The sequence below is a fragment of the Pelobates fuscus genome, chromosome 11 (genome assembly GCF_036172605.1).
Source record: "Pelobates fuscus isolate aPelFus1 chromosome 11, aPelFus1.pri, whole genome shotgun sequence".
Classification (NCBI taxonomy): domain Eukaryota; kingdom Metazoa; phylum Chordata; class Amphibia; order Anura; family Pelobatidae; genus Pelobates; species Pelobates fuscus.
The window spans coordinates 84016281-84040093 of record NC_086327.1 but is presented as its reverse complement, the minus strand read 5'-3'; the positions used below and the strand labels follow the sequence as shown (position 1 = coordinate 84040093).

Sequence of the window (23813 nt, the reverse complement as noted above, 5' to 3'; positions counted from 1 at the left end):
TAGACCAAAATACTCTTTATTTTAGCACAGGGTTACGATGTTACAGAAGTTACAGTCTGCCGAGTCTTTGTGAAATGAAACCACTTCTTTAAATTTTTAACATACATTGGCGAGTACGGTAAAACTCACCCAAATACTTCACAGTAAAGTTTGTACTTTTAGCACTTTTGTGTCTTGTATTTTCTATTAAAACTATAAGAACCAGACCACTATGGTCAGCACTTGAAGATGTTATAGCATTTCAAATGTACAATGGAGGAAATGAGAAATGTTGGTGGAGGAAAAAAAAACCTTATGGAACTCGATCGACATTTTTTTTTTTTTTTAAACAGAGGTAGCTGAAAATCAGTATGAAAAGAAATGTATTAAATTCTGCAGCCTAAGTATGTCATCCTGATTAGTCTTCCAGTCACAGTTTCCTTAGCAGCAAGTCTCAAGTATCTCGTCGTTACGGACAATATTCACATTGATGTTTGCATAACTGAGGTGCTATTTTCTTCTATAACAGTTTGCAAAATATATTAACTCATATCATACAATAAATTTAAACAGATGATTTACATCAGAGTGGAAAATATGCCTTCGTTGAAATGGAGAACTTCACAAAATTCATTGTGTGATAGACGGGATTTGTCTTCCAGTTATTGTGCTTTACTTGCAGACTGACGTAGTGCAATGCTTGCTTGATATTCAGCTTCTTCCTACATTAACAGTGTCCTGAACTAAACACCAGGTAAGTCAGTTAGTAGACTTGGTTCTTTGTTTGCTGTAGATCAATTTGTTTCCCTTGGGTTGTCACATCTGTAACTTCGCTGGAGGCTAATAAAATAATTAGGCTAGTTATTAAACCTGATAGAACATTTGAAGGGGTATATTCTACCATCATTCATATATCCCAAAGAACGATGCAGATTAACCCCTTAAGGACACGTGACATGGTCACACATGATTCCAGAAGTTTGGTCCTTAAGGGGTTAAAATAGTCCATCCTTATTCAAAATTAAATCTTAATTTGTTTCCCATTATTCCTAAATTTTAGTTTGATGTTAACAGTCTCTTTATTAGGAAGGCAACTAAGGATGGGTTACGGGAAATGTTTTTGTAAGATTATAGGCCACATCATTCGATTTGCAGAATTGGAATCCTGCAACATTTTACCGAAACAAAAGTTAATCTTATTGAACCCGCCACATCTCTCTCCCCCTGATTTCCAGACCTCTCATGTTCCTCTCGCAGGATAGCCGAGGGGGCGGGTTCACCGATTACAGTTCAGTCTGTTTTCTTGGGAAGACGCCCCATCTTTGTCTTAATGTTCCTCAAAAGGAAAAAGAGTACAGTGACTACTGCACATGTGATCTCCGCTGCCCAAAAGGCAGTGTCCCAACCGTAGTATTTGGCAATGGTGCTGAATGGAAGTCCAGCTAGGAAACCTCCAACTGCAGAAAGAACAGATAAAGAGTTATTAGCTTGGTCTAGTTTGTACTTTGAAACCTGTGTATAGTACAAAATGATTAATTATCTGTTTAGATGGAAAAGATCCTCCATTAATTGCTCATATACAAAAAGAGATGCTATATGCTTATGCAATAAGATTCTTTTACACATCAGCCAGTGAACAATCAGAAGATGTGGGGCTGGAAGCCACACAAGGTTTCTCCACCCGCGTCTTGCCTACAACACCCTCACCGGCACACAGGCAATTTCATGCGGCTGCCGGCTAGGGGGGGAGGGTCGAAGACAGGAGAGGACCCAGGTAACGGATTCACTCTTAGAATGGTGCCGCAGAACTTTTCAAGGCAACCTTGGAGGGTGAAAGGTGGCAGTATAGGAGTGTGTCTAGATCCAGGGAATGACCTGCATTGAAGCCACTATGCAAACATGTTCTGGAACAATACTTAAGCACATTAATTCTGATGTAAGCTTTCTCAATATTTCTACAACAATTTGACATATCAGCTCTAGAAGTAACACTCTTGTATATACACTAATCAAAGTATAATCTCCACAATGTATCTTATGAACACCATTGAAGGCTACTTGCTGGTATTTAGACTTCACTTACTGTTGGCAGAAAGGGCTACAATAGCATGAGATGTTCCACAGAAATTTGAAGGGGCACTTTCATTGGCTATAACGCCAAATAAAGAAATCGGCCCATATGAGCAGAAACCAAAAACTGCTCCTAGAATCAGGATCCAAACCTGTAATGACAAAGCAGAAAAGTTTAATAATAAATTGTGATGCACATTTTGTTCGGTATGGTAGATGTGCAAAATAGAAGTCATTATAGACTCCCTTTGCTACATCTGGTACTTTGTATAAATCTGAGTTTTACAGATACTCAAAACATATAAAACGGAATTGACATGCCATTAACAAATATTCTGCAAATCTCATGCCATTAACAAATATTCTGCAAATCTTTCAACAAAATGTTCATACAGGCATATCAGCTAACTTCTGAAACAATGAAAGAGGGACATTTTCATTACTGTGAGTATAACCATCTGTGATCAGGTGGCAGAATTACACCAGCACATTTTAGGTGAATTCATGACCTACTGATAACATATGATGGAACAGAAAATTTAATTTAGAACAAAACCAAATAATCTAATTTAGCCAAACATAATTTCTAAAACATAGTTTGTAGTTTAAAGACACATTACTGTTAGTTTTGTTGCTGTTGAATATCTGTCGTATATACAAGTACCAAAGAGTGTACTCCTGGAGAAATATTCTGGGATAGAAAACGATGAATGTAGGGATTTGGACCCAAATTTGGTTTTACCTTGCAAATACAGAGGTACATATTGTCTTTAAAGTTAATGCAGTTTTACGAAATAGTTTAAACAACTTTTTCTGGAATATATGGAAATTAACTTTTTAATAAAACCAAAGGCACAGGTATTTTTATTATAGTACAACAGATAATTTGGTTTATGCTTGGTGTAAGGACGTTCAAACCGTTTACTCTATGATTAAAACCTGGTGTTTCAGTAGCCATGTTGGGAATGTAAACTTACCTACATTTGGGATCAACTCGGCAGTGACAGGTCAGCAAACCATGGAATCACGCAGTGCTTTGATTATTTAACATGTTTTATCAGAATCAATCCCTAAACAGTTCATTTGCACTCAGCTCACAATAGACTTTGAACTTAATTCAGCAGATCCTGGTTAATGAATAACCTTGCCACTTCTGAACGCAGAGTCCATTTGAATTCACATTGATGCATAACAGAAGGATTTGTGCAAAAACATCAATGTGTGTAAGAGCTCCAAGCCATAGATAAATTGTTTATTAAAAAAACAATGCTTTAACAAGCCACATATATGATGGAAATTAAACCCTAAGCTTAAAGGGGCACTATTGTCACCAGAACAGCTACAAATTAATGTAGTGGTTCTGTTGTCTACAGCCTGTCCCTGCAAACAGAGCACTGTAAATGTGTTTACATTGATGCCTAGGAACACATCCAGTGGCAGCCACTCCGATGGCCACTCGAGGTGCTTCTTAGTTAAGTACAGCACAATGTGTGCACTGGCATTCTGCATCTCCATACTCTGCATGGAGGTGCTGATCGTTACCAATAAAGATGATTTGATTCAATGAGGAGATGCTGATTGGCACAGTGCAGCGTTTTGCAGCACATACGCAAAAGCCTCGTACTGCTTTCTTATGGGAAAGCATTGGATCGGCTGAGATTATCAAGATTGTTGATCTCATCCATAGAGATGGAGCCAAGTAGGGCAAGCTGCGGCGAGACCGGCACAGCGTGGAAGAAAACGTCATTTTAAACACCTTTCCCATGAGATCTAATGGGCCAGGGCTCTATATAGTTAGTTTAACACTATAGTGTTAGAAATACATGTTTGTATTTCTGACACTATAGTGTTCCTTTAATGTTGAGAAAAAAAAAAAAAAGTATTTTTAGGTTTATTTTGTCAATATGAATACTAAAAAGTGAGTGATCTATCACTATTGAGACATAGTTGCATACACAGCTCAAAAGAGACATGCACCCATCAAATTCAGCCTCTCACTTTTGGTGATCTATCACTAATGCTAAATAAGTTATCAAGCATTCTAACAGGTGAAGACAGAAAACAGCAGTATGAGAGAAGAAGTAAAGTCAGAGAGACCTCTTGTTCAGTGAAACCAGACATCTCAGCAAGAGGTTGAAGACCAAGAGACCAGATGCCTTCAACCTGAGAGAAGACAAGGAGAAAGATCAAACAATATAAAGATTAATAGCAGAAGTTTAAAATAATAGTCCATTATAGAAATAAGTATGTGATAAAAGACAAGGGAAGGAGATATATCCGAGAATATAGAATAGAACCAGAGGTGCATCATTCCATTTGTGATTACACCACTTTCTCAACTAAGCAACACTTATGTGACCATAACACTATAAGTCTCCAACAGTTTCATCGCACAGTCAAAAGCAAAAGCAATCACAATATTTTCCAATAAAATCCCTGTAAGGAGTAGTCATGAGGACTTACCTTGGATGACCCTGGTGTGACTGTAACCCGGAACAGATATAATGAAACTGCCATTCCAGCCATCATAGAAAGGAGAAGCCCATGACGAGGGTTACCATAGTTCTTTAACCCCAGCTATTTGGAGTGTTGAAAAGAATGAGGAAAAAACGAAACAAAAAATGTGATCATGTGAGTAAACTAAAAGCATAAAACTAATCAGGGATACAGATCAGGCAGAAGACATGAAAAATACATGGTGGAGAGGCCGAAGGTGTATGATGCAGGGATAGGCAGGTTGACAGTAGAGATTTTAGAGAGCATCCATGTGTGAACGCTCTTTAAAATTCCCAATAGAAGAAGAAAGGGAAATTTGGGTCTAGACAACATGACATGAACTAGACTAGCGGGATGATCAAAGTAATAAAGAGTGAGAGAAAGACAGTTAATCTAAAGGAAAAAAAACAATCATGGAAAGCAGTAGAGAAAAGAATGAGATGTTTGAAGGACTATAAGAAAATAGAGGAATTGACTATTGGAGTGAAATATTAAGAGTGACAGTTGAAAAGAAGTGGAAAGTGAATGTGACGTGGGTGGCCAAAAAAGTAGATCTAACTACAGTGCCAAAAAATGCAAAACAATGTGAACACTTATAAAGGGCAACAACAATCAGAAACTTTTTAAATATTGAAATTGTTTACACTATTGAAGTTTGAGATTGCTGTTGCACTTTGTTTTTCATTTTTGGAACGTTATTAGATGTACATAACTAACAGATTTAAAGCACTCCAATATTTAATTATTTTTGTATATTTTAGGTGTATGCATGAAGGGTACATATACAGTTTATGTGGCTGATGAGGAAATCTAAGCTTTTTTTATTTGCTTGTTTTTTTTAAATATAGTAATAAGTGGTCTGGCAAGCTTTTTTAAAATTGCAACTTTCTTTGCGTTGTTTAGATATAAAAATAGAGATGAGAGTGAAGGGGAAGACAGCGGCAGAGGGGAAATGAAGTTGGATGATAAACAGTGAGAAGGTGTGCGAGATTAGGTCAGCTAGCACATAAAGGGAATGTGTATTTATCAATACTTACTCTAGCTACAGCCCGATCAGAAAGTAAGCCGGCAGCGATACTTCCCACCAAACCTCCAAGCTCCAGGGAACTCATGTAGGAGCTGCCTGTTGCAGAAACAGGTATGTAGGATATATGGAAGACAAGCACACAAACATTATGGTACTTTTGAAGAAAGTCTGATTCCAGCTCTTTGTATAGCTTTTAGAAAAGAGGAAAAGTTGGTAGTCCCTGTATCGAACACACTCCAGGTGCTAGCCATAGTTAGTTAACGGTGTTTATCAATTTATTATTTTGTTAATTCATCTTTAGCAATGTAATTAATCTTTAGCAATGTGAAAAAGCTTTGCACTTTAGACATGCTTTGTGGTGACCTCACCAATTAGTGCAGATTGTCCTTTATCCTGAATCAAGAAGAGCTGTCCCCAATCTGTGCAGCAGGTCTTCACCCCAAATACTACAAGGTACCCAGCACACAGCAGCCAAAGGTATGGCGAGAACAGGAACTCTTTCAGAGTCGTCTCATCTGCAGATGGGGAACCTAAGAAGAAACAGCAATAGATGGGAATAGGTGTACCTGGTTACAGACCATTGTATTGGTTGTATGGAGTCGGTTTATAAAACCGCCATTGTTGAATATAGTATTGACAAAGATCTATGCAAAATGTGTTTTATGTTATCTCAAGGTTATATCTTATTGAATTAAGGTAAATAATTTAATTTTTGAGGTAATTCCTCATAGTATCATTTAACTAATGAAGGTAAACTGGAAAAGGAATACACAATGGCTTCATAAGTTCTGTCAAAATCTCACCATCTACGAGCCGAGGAATGAACTCAAATATCACATTATACCTCGACCACCATGATCTCAGAAGATAAAGGGCTTATTCACAAAGCAATACAGCATAATAAACTAGCAAACAAATAGTTGCATTTAGGCTACAGAGAGTTGTGAAAAGAGGAATAAACACAACCCTGTATTAATCTTCAAAACTAAATACAAATGTATTATAAAGCAGGACAAACTGGGCATTATGATATTTAGAGCAAAGCACGGACTATTTAAAGCGGCACTGTCACCCCCCAAAAACAGATTGTGAGTACTTCATAAAGAGGTTTTCTTTATAAAATACATTGACTGTGTTTCACTGAAATTCCAATTCAGTCAAAAGATATACTAGGACTAGGGACTACTTTGTCTTAGTATTTTAACTAGGCCTGAAGAAAGGCAAGTCACTAGTGATGGCTGTAGGGAAAGAAGTTCTGTCTAAGGAGGATCCTGCGGCCCCGGCATCAGTACAGTGATGCTGGGACCTGTGCAGTCAGTGCACGAAATGAAACCATCAACTTGTCACGGGATCGAAGGAGTGAGGCTCCACTCCAGCCCTGCCCAAGACAAAGATAGAAAAAGGAATGTTGTGTGCACCACATTGTAAAAAATAAACGTGTTTTTTTTAAATCGAGTATATATGTTTAAGTATTTGTGTACGTATAAAGTGTGAAAGTGTGTGTGTGTGTGTGTGTGTAATTCCCCTAACAAGAGGCGAGGGAGGGGGCATCCACACAAGATTCTACAGTTCAGGGGGTGGTGCCAACATATATTTCCACTCTGGATGTCAAGTAAGCTAAATAGGTGGGTAGCAAACATAGCAACCGCAGGAACCAAAATCACATATGCTACCACATAGGAATATAGTCTTACAATGGGCCTGTATACTATGATGCTATTAGCATCTTTACGTAATAAAAACGACCTATAACGTATTTCCCCATTTTCCCCATAAATCAATGTAATTCTACAAGACACAATCAATGTAACAGATTATTTGAAAGTCTGTGTGGAACTTTTGGCAAGCCTGCCAATACAACTTCTAGGTTACTAGGTTCAATCGAAGGGCTTTTATTTAAAAAAAATAAAATAAAATTAGATGCAATATCTGCACTTTTAGGCGCAACGTGGATTTGTAATACACAAATCGGTAAATCTATTTTCTAAAATTAAAATTAACATGGTTTACTGACATATTTAAAATAGTAAGACGACTTATTGAACTACTCACCCTTCTTCCCTTTCTTGGATCCTGGTTCAATGTTCTTCAAACCCACATCTGCTGGCTCATTCTTTATGAGAATGAGACAGAGGACAGAAATTCCCACACAGATAAATCCCGAGAGTGACAGGGTGCTGCGCCAACTGTAACTGGAAGCTATTAGAGTGGCGATGATTGGACCAAGACTGCCTGCTAGATTCATGCTGGTAGAAAGCACTGCCCACCATGTTCCAAACTGGGATGGCTCAAACCACTAAAAGACACAAAGGGGAAAAAAAACATGAATATGGAGTATCATTTCTTTTTTCAAGCAATTCCTCATCGATCACCAACGGTCCAGTACTTAAAGGAACTAGAGTGTTAAGAAAACAAACGTGTATTCCTAACTGTATAATGCCATAGTTACGGTTTAGGTTACTGGGCCCCCGCTGCCAGGGTGAAAAATTTAATTTTACTTATCTTTTATCCTCCCTTGCAGCTTAGTATATCTATCTCAAGTGTGCAGCTCCGCCTCTTTGGCATCGAGAAGATTAAGGGATCAATTATCTCAGCCAATCCAATGTTTTCCCATAGGAAAGTATTTGACGGCAAATGCGTATCCGCAGCAAAATGCTGCTTTGCATCAATAAGATGAGCTACACTATTTGAAGGACACACTTTTAGTGCCTCAAATGGCTGTCAGTATGATAGCCACTAGATGTGCAGAAAAAGGTATACAATGTATATCTTATGTCTAAGGCGCAACACGCCTCAATGTGAAAGGTGTATATGTAAATAAATCTGTTACCTGGAGTAAGTATATTGGACCCAAGTCTCTGGATAGAAATACTCCACAATATGGTAACGGAACAGAGGAGAATAAAAAAAAAAATTAAAGGAAAAAAACAAACAAACTTATAGAGTAGTATTTATTATAACAATGTATAGGTGAACATTCAAAAAAAACAAAATACAAAAATTTAAAATGGCACAAATATATTTATTTATTTTGATAGCCACTAGAAGCAAGTTAAACCTGCAATGAAAACATTGCTGTGCCTGCAGAACTGCAATGTTTTCATCTGCAGGGTTAAAACGAGGAGATGAAGTGTTCTGGTTGCCTATATATAAAGCCTTCCTTCAAGGAAGATTTAATATTATTCCAGTTGGAATAACTAAATTTTATCACCATAAATTTAGAATTAAAGGCAGTACATACCTGTGAAAATTTCAGCCGTCTTCAACAGAAGAGGCAGTCTGTATATTGGAGGGAATTTAAAAGTTAAGCACTTGCTAACTTTCCTCCTCCGTATAAAATAAAACCCCAGCCCACAAGCCCCAACCCAAAAGCCACTCAGTGTACTGCCAAAATATTTATTAGAAGGGAGGCATCCTGTGCTGCTTCTATTCCTAGGAAAAATGAAATCCGTGGTAAGTAAAATGTAGTGTTCCACTGCGGATAGAGGCAGTACACACCTGTGATATACCAAAGTTACTTAAAGGACCACTCCCATCACCCTTAACCCTGCAAGTGTAATTATTGCAGTTCTTTTAAACTGCGATAATTACCTTGCATCGTGAAGTCCTCCTCTAGTGGCTGTCTACCAGACAGCCACGAGAGCGACTTCCTGCTTCTTAGACGACTTTTGGTCGTCTAAACGACGCTGGAGGTCCTCATGCTCTGCATGAGGACCTCCAGCGTCGCCGGAATCCCCATGGGAAAGCATTGAATAAGGCTTTCCAATGGGGAGATTTAATGCACGTGCAGCCATTGCCACGCATGCGCATTAGGTCTCCCCGCTGGAGGAGGTGGGCGGGGGAGGAGCATGGGCAGAGCCTCACCCAGCGCCAAGGGACATCGGTGCTGGATTCAGGTAAGTGTCTGAAGGCGTTTTAACCCCTTCAGCAACATGGGATGGGGGGTGGGAGGGAGGGGGGACTCAAGGATTCTGCAGTGCCAGGAAAACGGGTTTGTTTTTCTGGCACTGGAGAATCCGTTTAACTTGTAGACGTGTTTTATGCGTCAACAGGGTGGCCTTTTTTTTAATTTTACAAAAAAAGTGTAGATTTCAGTAAAAATGGGCACTTATATAAACTAACCTTTTTACACACTCCTGGCTGTCAGTCAGGCAACCCGTTTTGTTACATCCTGTTGACACTGTTCCAGTTGGGTACCTCAGGGATCTGTACTTGGACCCATTCTCTTTAATATTTTTATCAGTGATATTCCAGAAGGGCTTGATGGTAAGGTATGTATTTTTGCTCATGATACTAAAATTTACAACAGGGTTGATGTTCCAGGAGGGATAAGCCAAATGATAAATGATTTGGGTAAACTAAATGGTCAGAGCTGTGACAACTGACATTTAATGTGGATAAGTGCAAGATAATGCACCTTGGATGTAAAAACCCAAGGGCAGAGTATAGGATATTTGATACCCTACTAACTTCAACATCTGAGGAAAGGGATTTTGGGGTAATTATTTCAGATGACTTAAAGGTAGACAGACAATGTAATAGAGCAGCAGGAAATGCTAGCAGAATGCTTGGTTGTATAGGGAGAGGTATTAGCAGTAGAAAGAGAGAAGTGATCATGCCATTGTACAGAACACTGGTGAGACCTCACTTGGAGTTTTGTTTTGAATATTTTTATTGATGTCACAAAAAAGCATGAGCAGGCATAATACCGGGTGATAGATATAGTATATGGTTGCCTGTCAGAATATACAAGCATTTAACGAAATTCAATATAGTGTGCGGTACGGTAATCGCATATGGTAACAATATATGAGACATGCATCACGGTGCGATGAAGAATCCTATTAACAGTATGACCACGGTCAATTAATCGCAAAATGAGCGCGCCGCGAAATGAGTGCATAGTCGTCAGAGCTGATAGTATATACGTATGCCTCAATGAGCATGGTTATTGCAGTGTTCAGATTGAAACGTATTGGTTTACGTCTTATAAGGCAATCACCTGGTTATTGTAGTGAACAACCATGTATCGCATATGCAATCTGAAGCTGATGCGAAGGGCAAATATATAACAATTAAGCCGTGACGTAAAAAGCTCATTGACTAAGCGATTAACAGCAAACTTTAGCCCCTGTAGGAGCATTTTTGCATTTTTAAGCAAAACAAATTGTGCAATTTCCGCTGGCAACTAGACAACTTAAACAGTTTCTACATGACAGAGTAAGAACATTTTCGCAGCAATCATGAATTTAAAAATGTGTATAGACAGAACATAATATATATATATGTGTCTCAATAAGCATGGTCATTTCTATGCCTAGGTATAAGCATGTTAAAAGTCGTCACCCAATGTAACAGCCTGGCTATGTAATTAGGCAGTAGTAGAGACATTAAAGTTTGTGTGCGTGCTAGTCTAGAGATCAATTGTCCTCATGTTGAATCAAAAGTCCCTTCGCTGGGGAGAGTTATGATGTGCCCGGCACGGGGGATCATGCGGTGTGGAATCTCGGTCTCCCTCGGGTTTTGTTCCAGTGCAGGGTTATATGTGCGTTGGGCAGGTTGCGCACATCCAAGTCCCCCTGGTTTCCCCAGTTTGGCGGGCCCCCCCTTTCTACCCCCCAAGGCAGATCCCCGTGTCGACTCGAGGCCCCGCTGCGTTGTGGGCACTTGGAGGTGTTGGCATTTCCAGCTTTTCTTTCTCCGGTAAGTCCGCATGGCGCCCCCTCCTGCACCTCCCCATTCCCAGCAGGGCCCCTATGAAGCTCCAGCCCAGTCGTGCCTCACCCGCCTCCGGTCTCATACTTGCCGTCGGCACGTCCTCCCGGCCACTGGTCCGCGCATCTCAGCGTCACAGGGCTCGCAGAGTTGGGGGCACAGTCTCCGGGACCACACCTGTAACCGGAGAGCTGGGCCGGCTCCGTGTCGACTGGTCAGCCGCCCGGTGGCTTCCAGCCGCGAGGCCCGCCGCCCCAGGGACTAAGGCGTCTCAGCGTGGGCTCCCGTCACCTGCCTTCCTTGTTGCTGTGCGGGAGTGAGTTATTCGCCGGTCATCTCGGTCTCAAATGGGGTCAGGCCCCATGCCTTGTGGGCCTCTTCCCCCAGCCTCCGCAGTGTGGGCTTTCAGGCCTTGATCACCTCCATCGGCCTGTACAAGGGGGGGGGAGCGGGACCGGGCCGGGACCCCTGGCTCCGACGCTGTTTCGGCTCATCGTGGGCCATATGTGTCTAGGCCTCGTGTGGGCCTCGTGCTCGTTGTGTGCTGTTAGCAGGTCGGGATCATCAGTACTCCGCTCCCGGGCATATCTCCCCTCGGTTCCCGGCTTGTTCCTGGTTTCTAGCGGGTATTTAGGGTTTTTAAGCGGGTTTTTGGGCTGTGTTTAGCCGGAGCTGGCTTAGGTTGCTGCCGCTCTGCTCGGCGGCCCGGCCCCGCCCCCCACTTGGAGTTTTGTACGCAGTACTGGAGACCGTATCTTCAGATGGATATTGATACTTTAGAGAGAGTTCAAAGAAGGGCTACTAAATTGGTTCATGGATTGCAGGATAAAACTTACCAGGAAAGGTTAAAGGATCTTAACATGTATGGAGACAGGGGGGATATGATAGAAACATTTAAATACATAAAGGGAATCAACACAGTAAAGAAGGAGACTATATTTAAAAGAAGGAAAACTACCACAACAAGAGGACAGTCTTAAATTAGAGGGGCAAAGGTTTAAAAATATCATCAGGAAATATTACTTAGCTGAGAGGGTAGTGGATGCATGGAATAGCCTTCCAGTTGAAGTGGTAGAGGTTAACACAGTGAGGGAATTTAAGCATGAGTGGGATATGCATAAGGCTATCCTAGACTTAAGATAAGGCGAGGGACTAATTAAAAGTATTTTGAAATATTGGGTAGACTAGATGGTCCGAATGGTTCTTATCTGCCGTCACATTCTATGTTTCTATCTTGATAGTGTAACTATTTGGAGTTAAACTCAAGAAGCAAGAAATTGCCAAGAGCACTTGCCGTGCATTGACTTCTCATTGAGCTGCACTGGGAGGTCTGTGATTGGACAGCCATAGAAAATCTAGGCGGGGTTAGGGGAGGGCTTGCAAAATCTACAGACAAGAAATTTACTTTAAATAGATAATCAAGCTTGAGCTTGAGTGAAAATGGTCTTAAAATGTTTGGTGGTGAATGCTCGTTTGACTGGAGCTTTCCATTCTCTGGACTTGGCCTTCTTAAAGTTAGGATGGAAGAGGAAACACATGACCTCTTTTGCTAATCTGAGATTTATCGGTTCCTTCACCACAGTAATGTCTTACTAATTAATGTATATTAAAAAAAGATTCATCAGAGTCACAAGACTCTGAATCGGAAGTAGATCTGTCAGAAATCTCTGAACCGGAATCATCCTCTCCACTCTTTTCTTTTTCTGTTAACCCCTCCCCCCCATGTTGCAGCCCTCTCAACACGATCAGAAACACAAAAGATTACCAGTTTTTCCCAAAACAGGCAGATAACTGGGGTTTTATGCTATTTGGAAGAGAAAGGTTAGACGGGGGTTACGCTATAGTTTCTATAGTTGAATGCCCCCACCAGTGGTTAACTTACCTTTTTTCCCATGACGCGGCCCTTTCTCCATGGCTAGGACCACCTCCTTGGCTGAGATCATCAATTTTGATGATCACAGCCAATCCAATAATTTCCAACTCAAAAGTATTGAAGGCTAGGGTGCATGCGTGACTAAATGCCGCTCTGCGCCAATCAGATGGCCTCTATGGATCATCTGATTGAAAAAGCAAAGTTTCACTTGGCTATTTCTATGTAAGCACCCCTAGTGGCTGTCAATGTTACAATTAATTAACATTCATTCATAATCCTTTAATGCTGCTCATTAGCAAAAACACAGATTGTGCATTTTACTGCCTTCGCTCCCTTCATCATACTTTTTAACATTGCTCAGATTCACAAAGAAAGCTTGTGTGACTTCCGACACTGGCTTCAAATTGCTTCTACCGTGCAATTTCACGGCTCACATTACATTCCTCAAATGTTATCAAATTACGCTTCTTCCGAACATACCTCGTGTAACGTGACTGCAATATTAAATCCCCAGATCTCCGCTGGTATAGAAGGTGGTAATATCCCAAATCCCCCAGTAACCAGAAGAAACACCATTCAGGGAGACAACTGCCAATTAATAATGGCTCAAGGAGTTAACTGCCAACTGTCAACTTTTGAAAAATGTTCTTAAAGTGGTACATACATATTGAACCGAACAGATACAGGCATTTAAACAGCAGGGAGAAGGTTTAACTGAGGGCCCACAGGCAAATACATGAAAAATCCTTCACAATGGCCCCCCTTTTTCTCCCTGCTCCGGCAACTCGGTTGGGCCTTTCCTGGTCCAATAGGGTTGACGGGTCTTTCCAAAGTTTTTAATCTGAGGCCAAGTTTGTTTGGCGCGACAGTCCATCAGCATTCTCGTTTTGCTTGCCTGGGCGATAATGAATAGTAAAGTCATAGGGCTGTAACGCCAGGCTCCAGCGCAGCAAACGGGCGTTATCCCCTGAGACCCGGTTGAGCCAAACTAGGGGATTGTGATCCGTGATGAGGGTGAAGGCCCGGCCATAGAGATAGGGTGTGAGCTTTTTGAGTGCCCATACCAAGGCCAAACACTCCTTCTCAATGGTGGCATAACTGACCTCCCTTGGCAACAACTTCCGACTCAGGTATGCCACCGGGTGCTCTCCCCCATCCTCTCCGATCTGGCTTAGTACTGCCCCCAGTCCAAACATTGAAGCGTCTGTGTGGACAATAAACCTTTTGTTAGGATCTGGGGTAACCAACACTGGAGCATTAACAAGAGCATTCTTTAGTGCTTGGAAAGCCACCTCGCATTCCGGGGACCACAGGACTTGTCGGGGTAACTTCTTTTTGGTCAGGTCGGTCAGGGGTTTGGCTAGGGCGCTATAGTCTGGTACAAAGCGTCTGTAATAGCCGGCTGTGCCCAAGAAAGCCATGACTTGTGTCTTGGTTTGGGGAGTGGGCCAATTGGCAACGGCCTCGATCTTAGCCGGCTCCGGCCGTTGCTTACCACATCCTACTCGGTGGCCCAAATATAGTACCTCCGCCATACCCAAATGACATTTGTCTGGTTTCAAGGTCAGCCCGGCCCCCTTTATCCTATCTAATACTACCCCTACGTGTTCTAGGTGCGCTTCCCAGGTATCGCTATGGATGGCGATGTCATCCAGGTAGGCGCATGCGTAGTCCTGGAGACCTCCCAGTAATTGGTCCACCATCCGTTGGAAGGTGGCCGGGGCGTTCTTCATCTCGAATGGCATAACCCGGAATTGGTATAGGCCGAACGGGGTGATGAAGGCAGACTTGGGTATGGCATCTTCTGCTAGGGGAATCTGCCAATATCCCTTACATAGGTCAATTGTGGTCAGATACTTCCCTGCAGAGATACGGTCAAGCAGTTCGTCCATCCGCGGCATTGGATAGGCGTCAGAAACTGTTTTGTTGTTGAGTCGCCGGTAATCCACACAGAAGCGGGTTGTCCCGTCCTTCTTTGGTACTAGGACTACCGGCGAGGCCCAAGGACTTTCCGAGTGTTCTATTACCCCTAGCCGAAGCATCTCATCGATTTCCTTCCGCATCCCTTCTCGGACTGCTTCCGGAATACGGTAAGGGGGCTGCCTCAGGGGTGCTTGCCCTGGAGTCTCCACCTTGTGGACGGCTAGGAGTGTGTACCCAGGCTCCTGAGAGAAGGTGGCCTGTTTGGTTTCTAGCAAGCGGACAGCTTGAGCCCTCTCTTGTGGTCCCAGCTGTTCGCCTAGTTGGACTTTCTCTATCTGGGTCCTCCCTTCGTTGCTGCCCAATAGGTCGGGAAGAGGTAGTGTCTCTGTATCTTCCCCTGCTGGTGCACAGATAGCGGTCACTTCCTCTGCCCGTTCCTGATAGGCCTTAAGCATGTTGATGTGAAAGGTTTGCTTCACATCCTCATCCTCGCAGCTAGCTATGGTGTAGGTGGTGTCGCATATCTGCCCTATAATTTTGTAGGGGCCCTGCCAGGCGGCCTGGAGCTTGTCTGTTCGGACCGGTCTTAGCACCATGACTTTTTGGCCGATCTGAAAGCTCCGGTGCCTAGCCCGTCGGTCATACCATACCCTCTGACGCTGCTGGGCCGCCCGGAGGTTTCCCTGCACCGCCTGGGCTAGTTCCTCCATGCGGTCCCGCAGTTCCAGCACATAAGGTACAACCGGGGTCCCCTCAATCTCCGTCTGCCCCTCCCAGTGGTCCTTGATAAGATCTAAAGGCCCCCTCACCCGCCTCCCATATAGGAGTTCGAAGGGTGAGAATCCGGTTGATTCCTGCGGCACCTCTCGGTAGGCAAAGAGAAGGTGTGGCAGGAACTGCTCCCAATCCTTGTACGCCCCCGTGAACGACTTCAACATTTGCTTTAGCGTCCCGTTGAAGCGTTCACACAGGCCATTAGTCTGGGGGTGGTATGGGGAACTAGTCAGGGATTTAACTCCACAGACTTTCCATATCTGCTGGGTTACCTCGGCCGTGAACTGTGTACCTTGGTCGGACAGTACCTCCTTGGGAAAGCCCACTCGGGAGAATATCCGGACTAGCGCATCTGCCACCGTCTCAGCCTGTATGTTAGAAAGGGCCACCGCTTCGGGGTAACGGGTGGCGTAATCTACCACTGTGAGGATATAACGTTTGCCGGAACGGCTAGGTTGGGCCAAGGGTCCTATGATGTCCACGGCTACCCTCGTGAACGGTTCTTCAATTATGGGCATGGAGACCAGTTTAGCCTTTGGGTGGTCTCCCTTCTTATCTATGCGTTGACATATCTCGCACGTCTGGCAATACGCCCGGACGTCATCGGATACCCCAGGCCAGAAAAAGTTCTGGGTTACCCGATATCCCGTCCTGCGTATTCCCAAGTGTCCTGCCAGAGGAACGTCGTGCCCAATTCTCAATAACTCCCGCCGGTATTTCCGTGGAACTACCAGCTGGCGTTTTTGCCTAGGCCCAGGTGTGTTAACCCGTGTCTCAGTGAGCCTGTACAAGCGGCCTTTTTCCCAGATAAACTGTTCCTTCTCTAAACCCCCCATTCCCCGCCTGGCCTTCTCTCGATACTTTCTGAGGGAAGGGTCTCCGGTCACTTCCCGCCCAAAGTCTTCTGGGGTGTCCCAGGGAAGGGGTTCTATAGTCAGGGGTAGGTCGGGTTGGCTTACCTGGGTCTCAGTAGGAAGCGGGTGGCTCTCGGCAGCGCGACTTTGTGCTCTGGTGGTTACTGCGTGGGCCTCTTGAGCGGTGGTTGAGGCGAATGCCGAAGTCAGGGGCCCAATGTCATTGCCCAACACGACTTCAGAGGGTAAGTCTTTCATTACGCCCACTTGAACTTTGCCAGCTCCCGCACCCCAGTCCAGGTGTACTTGTGCGGTAGGAATGCGATACACTGCCCCCCCTGCCACTCTCACAGCAATTGATTTCCCCAGCTTCTCCGATGCGTTAATGAGATGTCGTTGTACTAGCGTGATGGTCGCACCACTGTCTCTTAATCCCCGTGCTGTCTTGCCGTTAACCATGACCAGTTGGCAATGGTGTTTCCGATTGTCTGTGACGGTGGATTGCACCATGAGGGCTTCGTAAAGGGTGCCCAGTGGTTCTTCCTGACCCAGCTCCTTGGGACCCCAAGTCGAATCTACACAATGGGCTGCTGCTGGTGGTTGCTGGTACCCAGGTCGAGACCAATTTGACCTGGTGTGGTTGACCATGGGGCAATTCTGTCGGATGTGACCCAGCTGTCGGCACCGGAAGCAACGTAGCTCGCTGACATCCTGTCGTGGGTAGCGAGAGTTAGAAGTCACCGGTCGGTTAGGGGGTTGGTATCGGGCTGCTGGTGGGTGTGATGGCACTGAAGGTTTTGGAGGTTGTACCCGTGGTGCGACTTGGTTAGTTTTGCGAGTATCCGCATACTCATCCGCCAACTTGGCGGCCTCTGGTAGAGACAGGGGCCTGCGGTCTCTCACCCAGTCTTTGACATCCGCCTGGATATGGTTGTAAAACTGTTCCAGGAGTATCAGTTGCAAAATCTCCTCCGCGGTGGCGGCCTGGCTACTGTTAACCCAGTTCGAGGCCGACAGGGATAACTGGCATGCCCATTCCACGTAGGAATCTTTAGCGGTTTTGCGTGAGTCCCTGAACTTCTGTCGGTAGGACTCTGGGGTTACTGCATAACGGGCCAGGAGTGCTTCTTTAACCCTGGCGTAGCTATGGATCTCCTGTTCTGGTACAGCCCGGAAAGCATCAGAGGCTTTGCCTGACAGCTTTCCTGACAATATTGAAACCCATTCTTCCTTAGCTATCCGGTGCAGGTTACATTGCCGCTCAAAATCTGCTAAATATTTATCAATCTCACAGTCTTTTTCGTCAAAAGCTTTAAAAGCGCTGAACGGAATTTTCTTTGTATCCGCTATGTTGTACTCACTGTTTGGGAAGTGTGCTGCTTCCTGCTGGACCGCTGCCAGTTTTAATTGTAGCTCTGCGTCTCTTTTTTGTTTAGCCTCCTCCGCTAAAAGGCTCATTACTTTCAGAATAATGTCAGCCGTTGGGTTCGGACCGAACCATGCTAGTTTCTCCCTCATTTCTTTGTTGGCTGGTGATTCCTCCTCCTGAATCACTGGTGTCTCCATCTCTTGTACAGCTGGCATTGCTGCAACCAAGTTCTCTCGGTCTAGCTCCATTAACTCTGCTATAATGACCTGCTTGGTTTTGTTGCTAGCAATCCTTCCACGAGCTTCCAGTAGCTCTTTCAGTGTATCTCTTTTAAGCAGGGTGTACCAGCCTTCCATTCACTGTTCCCAGTGTCTGCTTGGAAAGCTTGTTGTAACAGAAGTAGAAGGGAAAATCCCGCCGCTGCCAACCAGTTGTAACGTGACTGCAATATTAAATCCCCAGATCTCCGCTGGTATAGAAGGTGGTAATATCCCAAATCCCCCAGTAACCAGAAGAAACACCATTCAGGGAGACAACTGCCAATTAATAATGGCTCAAGGAGTTAACTGCCAACTGTCAACTTTTGAAAAATGTTCTTAAAGTGGTACATACATATTGAACCGAACAGATACAGGCATTTAAACAGCAGGGAGAAGGTTTAACTGAGGGCCCACAGGCAAATACATGAAAAATCCTTCACACCTCGTATAGTACTAGATCTCTCACTCTAGATGCATTCAATACTGTGGCTTAACTCACGTATTCCAACCATGTAGGTTAGGCTTTTATTAGAGTTACCAAGCACAACAAATCTTGCACAGCTGTTCTACCCACCCAAAACCGAGCATTAATATAATTATTTATTTCTTCCTGTAAAAATACAGGTTATATTGTGTGATGCAAAGGAATTCTTACACACATGTACAGCACTGCTTACCTTACGCAGGACTTTTCCACATGGAGGCCAACCCAGCCCCTGTGCTAAACCATTCAGAAACCAAAGGATGGCAAAAATGGACACGCTGGAGCTCCAAGAGAAGGCCACGTTGACCAGACCCACTAAGCATAAGCCAATTGAAAACAGCCAGCGAGCACTCAGTTGATCGGACAGGACCCCACTAATAAATTTACTGATTGCATATGCTGCAGACTGACTGCTGGTGATCAGACCTGTGGATAGAATATTTATATTGCTTTATCATTAAATATGCAGGTACATAAATACAATGGGCATAAACAAAGACATTTACACAAACCAGCTATACCCAACACAATCATTTAGAGCCATGAGCATGCAAGAATTTTAGGATTTTCTAGGTTTCTGTTTTCTTGACAGATCTCATATTCATGCTCTAGGTATGGCGCCCTGTGGTGGATATGAAACTTTACCCCCTGCACTCTCTCCACATGTATACCAAAAGGACACAAATATACTTCTATATTCATACACACGGACAATACACACACATATACCATTGCATTCACACATCAATACACCCCTGAATTTACACATTTTTTTTACTCTCAGGTAGAACACTGCATTCACACAAGGGGCGGACTGACAGCTCACAGTGCGGGATCAACAGCCCCCTCCTGGTGCAAGGTGTTTTTGGCAACTACTACTCTTCTTCCCCTTCTTTGTGCAGCTCTCACACATCTATTATGTGCGCGCTGCCCAGCACCAAGGATGGCTGTATAAGAGCAACACAGGCATGACTCCTACGCCCTCAGGGTCTCAAACATGGCCAGATTTACTTTGAATGGGCTAATCCAAGAAAAAACTGTGTTTTAATAAAAGTGTTTTATGCAAATGTAATTACATGCTTCCACTGTATTTGCTGATGACATCACAAGTAGTGTCCCCCACATGTGCAACCATACAAGGAGTTTCCAAACAAATGTGTTTGGAGGCTACTTGTGGGGTTGCATATGTGGGATGCTCCTAGTGATGTTGTGTTCCTGTATGTCAACGTGTTTTGTTAGAATGAATTGTTTGACATGTTTTACCTATTGTACAGCGCTGCAGAATATGTTGGTGCTATCGAAGTGATTGTTATAATTGAATGTGTGTGTGGGAGGAGGCTGTATGCAGTATTGCAATGGTGTGGATGTTGTTGTGATGTGTATGTGTAGTGAGACTGCATGTGGTTTTGCATGTGTGGGAATGCTGCTTGTGGCATTGTGTGTATACAGTGAGACTCCTTGTGTATGGGTGTGTGTAGATGGTTCTGTTTGCACTGCAGCATCTGAGTGGAAAGGGCTGGTTGTGTTTCTGTGTGTGTGGGATAGATTTTGTAGTCAGCATCTGGAAGTTATTGGAGCTGTAGTGTGTGTGTGTGTTTGTATGGCTAATAGAGGCTCTACTGTGCAAGGGGGCATAATGGCTGCAGTATGTGTGTACGTACGATAGGCGCAGTGGGCAGAAGAGCTGTAGATGGCACAGGGAGGGATAGAAGCTGAAGTGGGTGCAGGGAGGAAACTGGGCTGTAGTAGTTGCAGTGGGGGTAGAACGGCTGTAGTGGGAGCACGGGGCACAGTGGCTGCAGTGGTCGTAGGGAGGAATAGGGACTGTAGGGGGCGCAGGGAGGCATAGGGGTTGTAGTAGGTGGAGAAATAAATAGGGGCTGTTGTGGACGCAAGGAGGGATAGAAGCAGAGGTAGGTGTTGGAAGGCACAAGGGTTATGGTCGGTGCAGGTGGCTTAGGGGCTGTGGTCAGTGCATAGCAGATGAGGTGGATACAGGGAGGGATAGAGGCTTGGGTGGGTGTAGGAAGGAATGTGGGTTGTAGTGGGTGCCGGAAGGGACAGAGGCTCAGTTGGGTACTGTAAGGCATAGGGGCTATGGTAGGTGCAGGTGGCTTATGGACTGTGGTGGTTGCACAGGGAGGGATAGAGGCTGGGGTGGGTGTAGTTTTAATTTGAAATTTACTTTTAATTCACTTTAAATTCCACACAATTCTCACTTTACAGAATAACCTTACTAACCACACACCCCTACTTTCACACATAGAACGAGGATATGAAATTATATATAAATACACATTGTTTTCACATACCTGCAGTATATATCACTCAAATCACATACACAACCAAATGATTACACACAATACATGAAAGTTATATTTGCCATTTAGTTACTGCATGTCTATTGGTTTTCAAAGTACCTGGGACCTGATCTTGTTCGGGGGCCCATCAGTCCATCCTTGGTGCCAAAACCAAAGGATTCTGTCTTCCTAATTTCTACATACCCAGCTGCCTGGATATGAGCTCCAAGTGTTTACAGAACACTTACATGTACACATATACATTTACTTCTGTACACTTTACACACATATACAGAATTAAATTACACACATGCAGACAATTCAGATAGCTAAACACAACGCATATATAAGATGAAAGCTCACTTACCCAGATCATCCTTGTCAAGTTTTATTTCCTCCATCACAGATGGCATGACAAAAGAGAAGGTCTTGCGGTTGAAGTAATACAGGGTGTAGCCCACAAACATGGCAGTGAAGATGACTGTCCGATAGTAGCCATAACCCTGGCCCTGGCCCTGGCCCGCCATCTTGTCAAACTCCAAACAGGAGATCCTAGAAGATTACTGAGGGCAGATCTACAGGGGCATGAAAGTATTGCAGTGTTCAAACAACCCCAAAGGTCAGAGGTGTACACAGTCAAAACAATCCACTTTCCCCAAACAGCTTCCCTTAGAGAACAACAAAAGTCCCTTTGGTGTTAAATTGACTTGTGCAGAGTGGAGAGCATAGGACTGGACTGAGCAGGATTCTGACACTCTCCCTGGAGTTTCTGCTGAGTAAGATGTTTGCTCCCCGGAAGACTATGCAATTACTAGAGGGAGAATGATTAACCTGGAACAGTCAACACGCAGGAACAAATCTTTACTGAAATGTGCAGAGTGACAGTAAATACGCACAGTGACAGCAAATAAGCACTTGGCCTTGGGCACAGTCAGCCTATTTATTTTCTGAATGGTTTAGTGGGTTTAACATTACCAATACTGTTACATCTTAAATAAAGTCTAAAGTAGAACAGTACAAACAGGGGGGGAAAAAAGCGTGTAAACAAGAATGTGCTTAGTCCACAACAATCATTTTATAAAAGAAAACTAGGTAATTTAAAGGTGCTCTTTAGATACAGCTAAATACTGGATTTCTTGTAATGTTTCTATTGAAACAGAGTCCAGAGAGTAAAAAGCGATGCACACAGACAGCCTTACTATAGCTCCCTTTGCATTGTTAGGTAAGGAGTCTGCGATTGTGATCTAGAACATAAGGTTCCCTTAACTGTACGTGGAAAGCATAGTGGTTAGTTAACTAGAATGTGGCCAGGTTTTTAGAGGACACTGTACTTGTCGCACTCACTCTAAAACCTTTTAACCCATTGTATATCCCCATAAACACTAGGTACTAGCAATGACCCGGGTTCTGGCCCCCAACCTATAGGGGTATATATAGATCTGAGCAGCTCACCCAAGAGGAAAGGTCGTAAAGCGAATAAGACTCAATTGCACAGTGTCAGCAGTGCATACTTTGCTGTCCGTATGTGAAGCTTTAGATAGTCTGTGGACTGTGAGTGTTTTACAGTCTCTATTAAAACCTTTCATACAGTTTACAAAGTTTGAGAGAAAAAACTAAATACTGGTCTTTCCTGTTTTGTTTCTTTGTGTGCGTGTGTGAAAGAAAGTCTATACAATGTAAATCAATTGATGGTAACAAGTGATGGTAACAGATTTGCAAAGTTCCATAGAAAATGGCATAGGCCACAGGTTAGTCCATCTAAGTATTTACCTGGATGAGTCAAACCGGATCTGCAACTGTCATTGTGACCCCCTCAATACTGCATGTAGTGTATTGAATGCTTTTCAATCACCACAGTCTTAATGCTGTGTGAGATAGAGGCAACTCTCAAACTTCATTAACCAAGATATGTCTTTTTTTCTCATTTTACAATTCAATATTAATGCAGTAGTAAAAAAAAGGTTAAAAAAACCTAAAGTTACATATTTAATACCTATATAATTACATGTGTAAGCATACATATATTAAGAAATAAGAAAAAGTGTGTACATAAGCTGATATCTTACAGCAGCAAGCATTTGAAATAATTATAAATAATGCCTCTAAATCTGGCAAAGAATATATATAAAAGTTACTAAAACAGATAGTACTCACACTACACCACTTGGTAGTGAGACCAGAATAGTGATATAGGGGTACTGAGTCTATGACTAGCTCACTGTACTCACCATAACCAGGCAATCACTTCCAGTCTGCTTCCTTCACAGAGCCTTCTTGTCTGTAATAGGAGAGTTTTACATGTAACTGTCCTGGGACTATATTTAAAACACGCTGAGCTTCAGGGCTCTAGGGGGCTGGCAGACAGCTCTGCTCAAATAGCAAAGGGCAACTGTGAGAGGTACTCCTGGTAATTAACACATTCATTACACAAATGGATATATAGAGCAATGCGATTAATTCTTTATTGTATAAAGCACAAGTTTTGGTATTTACATTTTAAGTGGTGATACAATCAGCACATATAATTGCAAATGTTTTACTCATTCATTCATTAAAAACATGTTACAGTTATAAGTTATCAGAATGAGAACGCTTGCAATTTTCATGCTGCTATAGCACTTTCTCGTATCCATCGATCGCGATAGGGGACAAAGTTAAAGGGACACTATAGTCACCAAAAACACTACAG

The 23813-nt window shown here is 43.3% G+C and overlaps 1 protein-coding gene across 3 annotated transcripts; it reads right to left on the bottom strand.

Moving 5' to 3' along the window:
- Window position 1: 1 nt before the first annotated feature.
- On the bottom strand, window positions 2-23408 carry SLC37A4 (solute carrier family 37 member 4). Of its 3 annotated transcripts, none has more exons than XM_063436853.1 (10): window positions 23353-23408; window positions 21492-21699; window positions 19018-19250; window positions 7625-7868; window positions 5941-6102; window positions 5583-5668; window positions 4513-4626; window positions 4147-4212; window positions 2063-2201; window positions 2-1436 (listed from the first exon to the last, which is right to left on the bottom strand). In XM_063436853.1, the coding sequence occupies exons 2-10, from the start codon at window positions 21649-21651 to the stop codon at window positions 1270-1272; spliced, it is 1371 nt and encodes a 456-aa protein (XP_063292923.1). In that variant the 5' UTR covers window positions 21652-21699; window positions 23353-23408; the 3' UTR covers window positions 2-1269. The 3 variants fall into 3 exon arrangements, with proteins under 3 accessions (XP_063292923.1, XP_063292924.1, XP_063292925.1); XM_063436854.1 differs by lacking the exon at window positions 23353-23408 and adding an exon at window positions 22577-22642; XM_063436855.1 differs by lacking the exon at window positions 4147-4212.
- Window positions 23409-23813: the final 405 nt, after the last annotated feature.

Excerpts from the sequence above, each read along its gene's own strand:
- SLC37A4 (XM_063436853.1), bottom strand. The coding sequence starts at position 21,651 with ATGGCGGGCCAGGGCCAGGGCCAGGGTTATGGCTACTATCGGACAGTC. Across the intron at positions 6,103-7,624 it reads ATCCAAGAAAGGGAAGAAGG|GTTCCCCATCTGCAGATGAG; the intron begins GTGAGTAGTTCA and ends GTTTCTTCTTAG. Across the intron at positions 2,202-4,146 it reads CTGGTTTCACTGAACAAGAG|GTTTGGATCCTGATTCTAGG; the intron begins GTCTCTCTGACT and ends TTGTCATTACAG.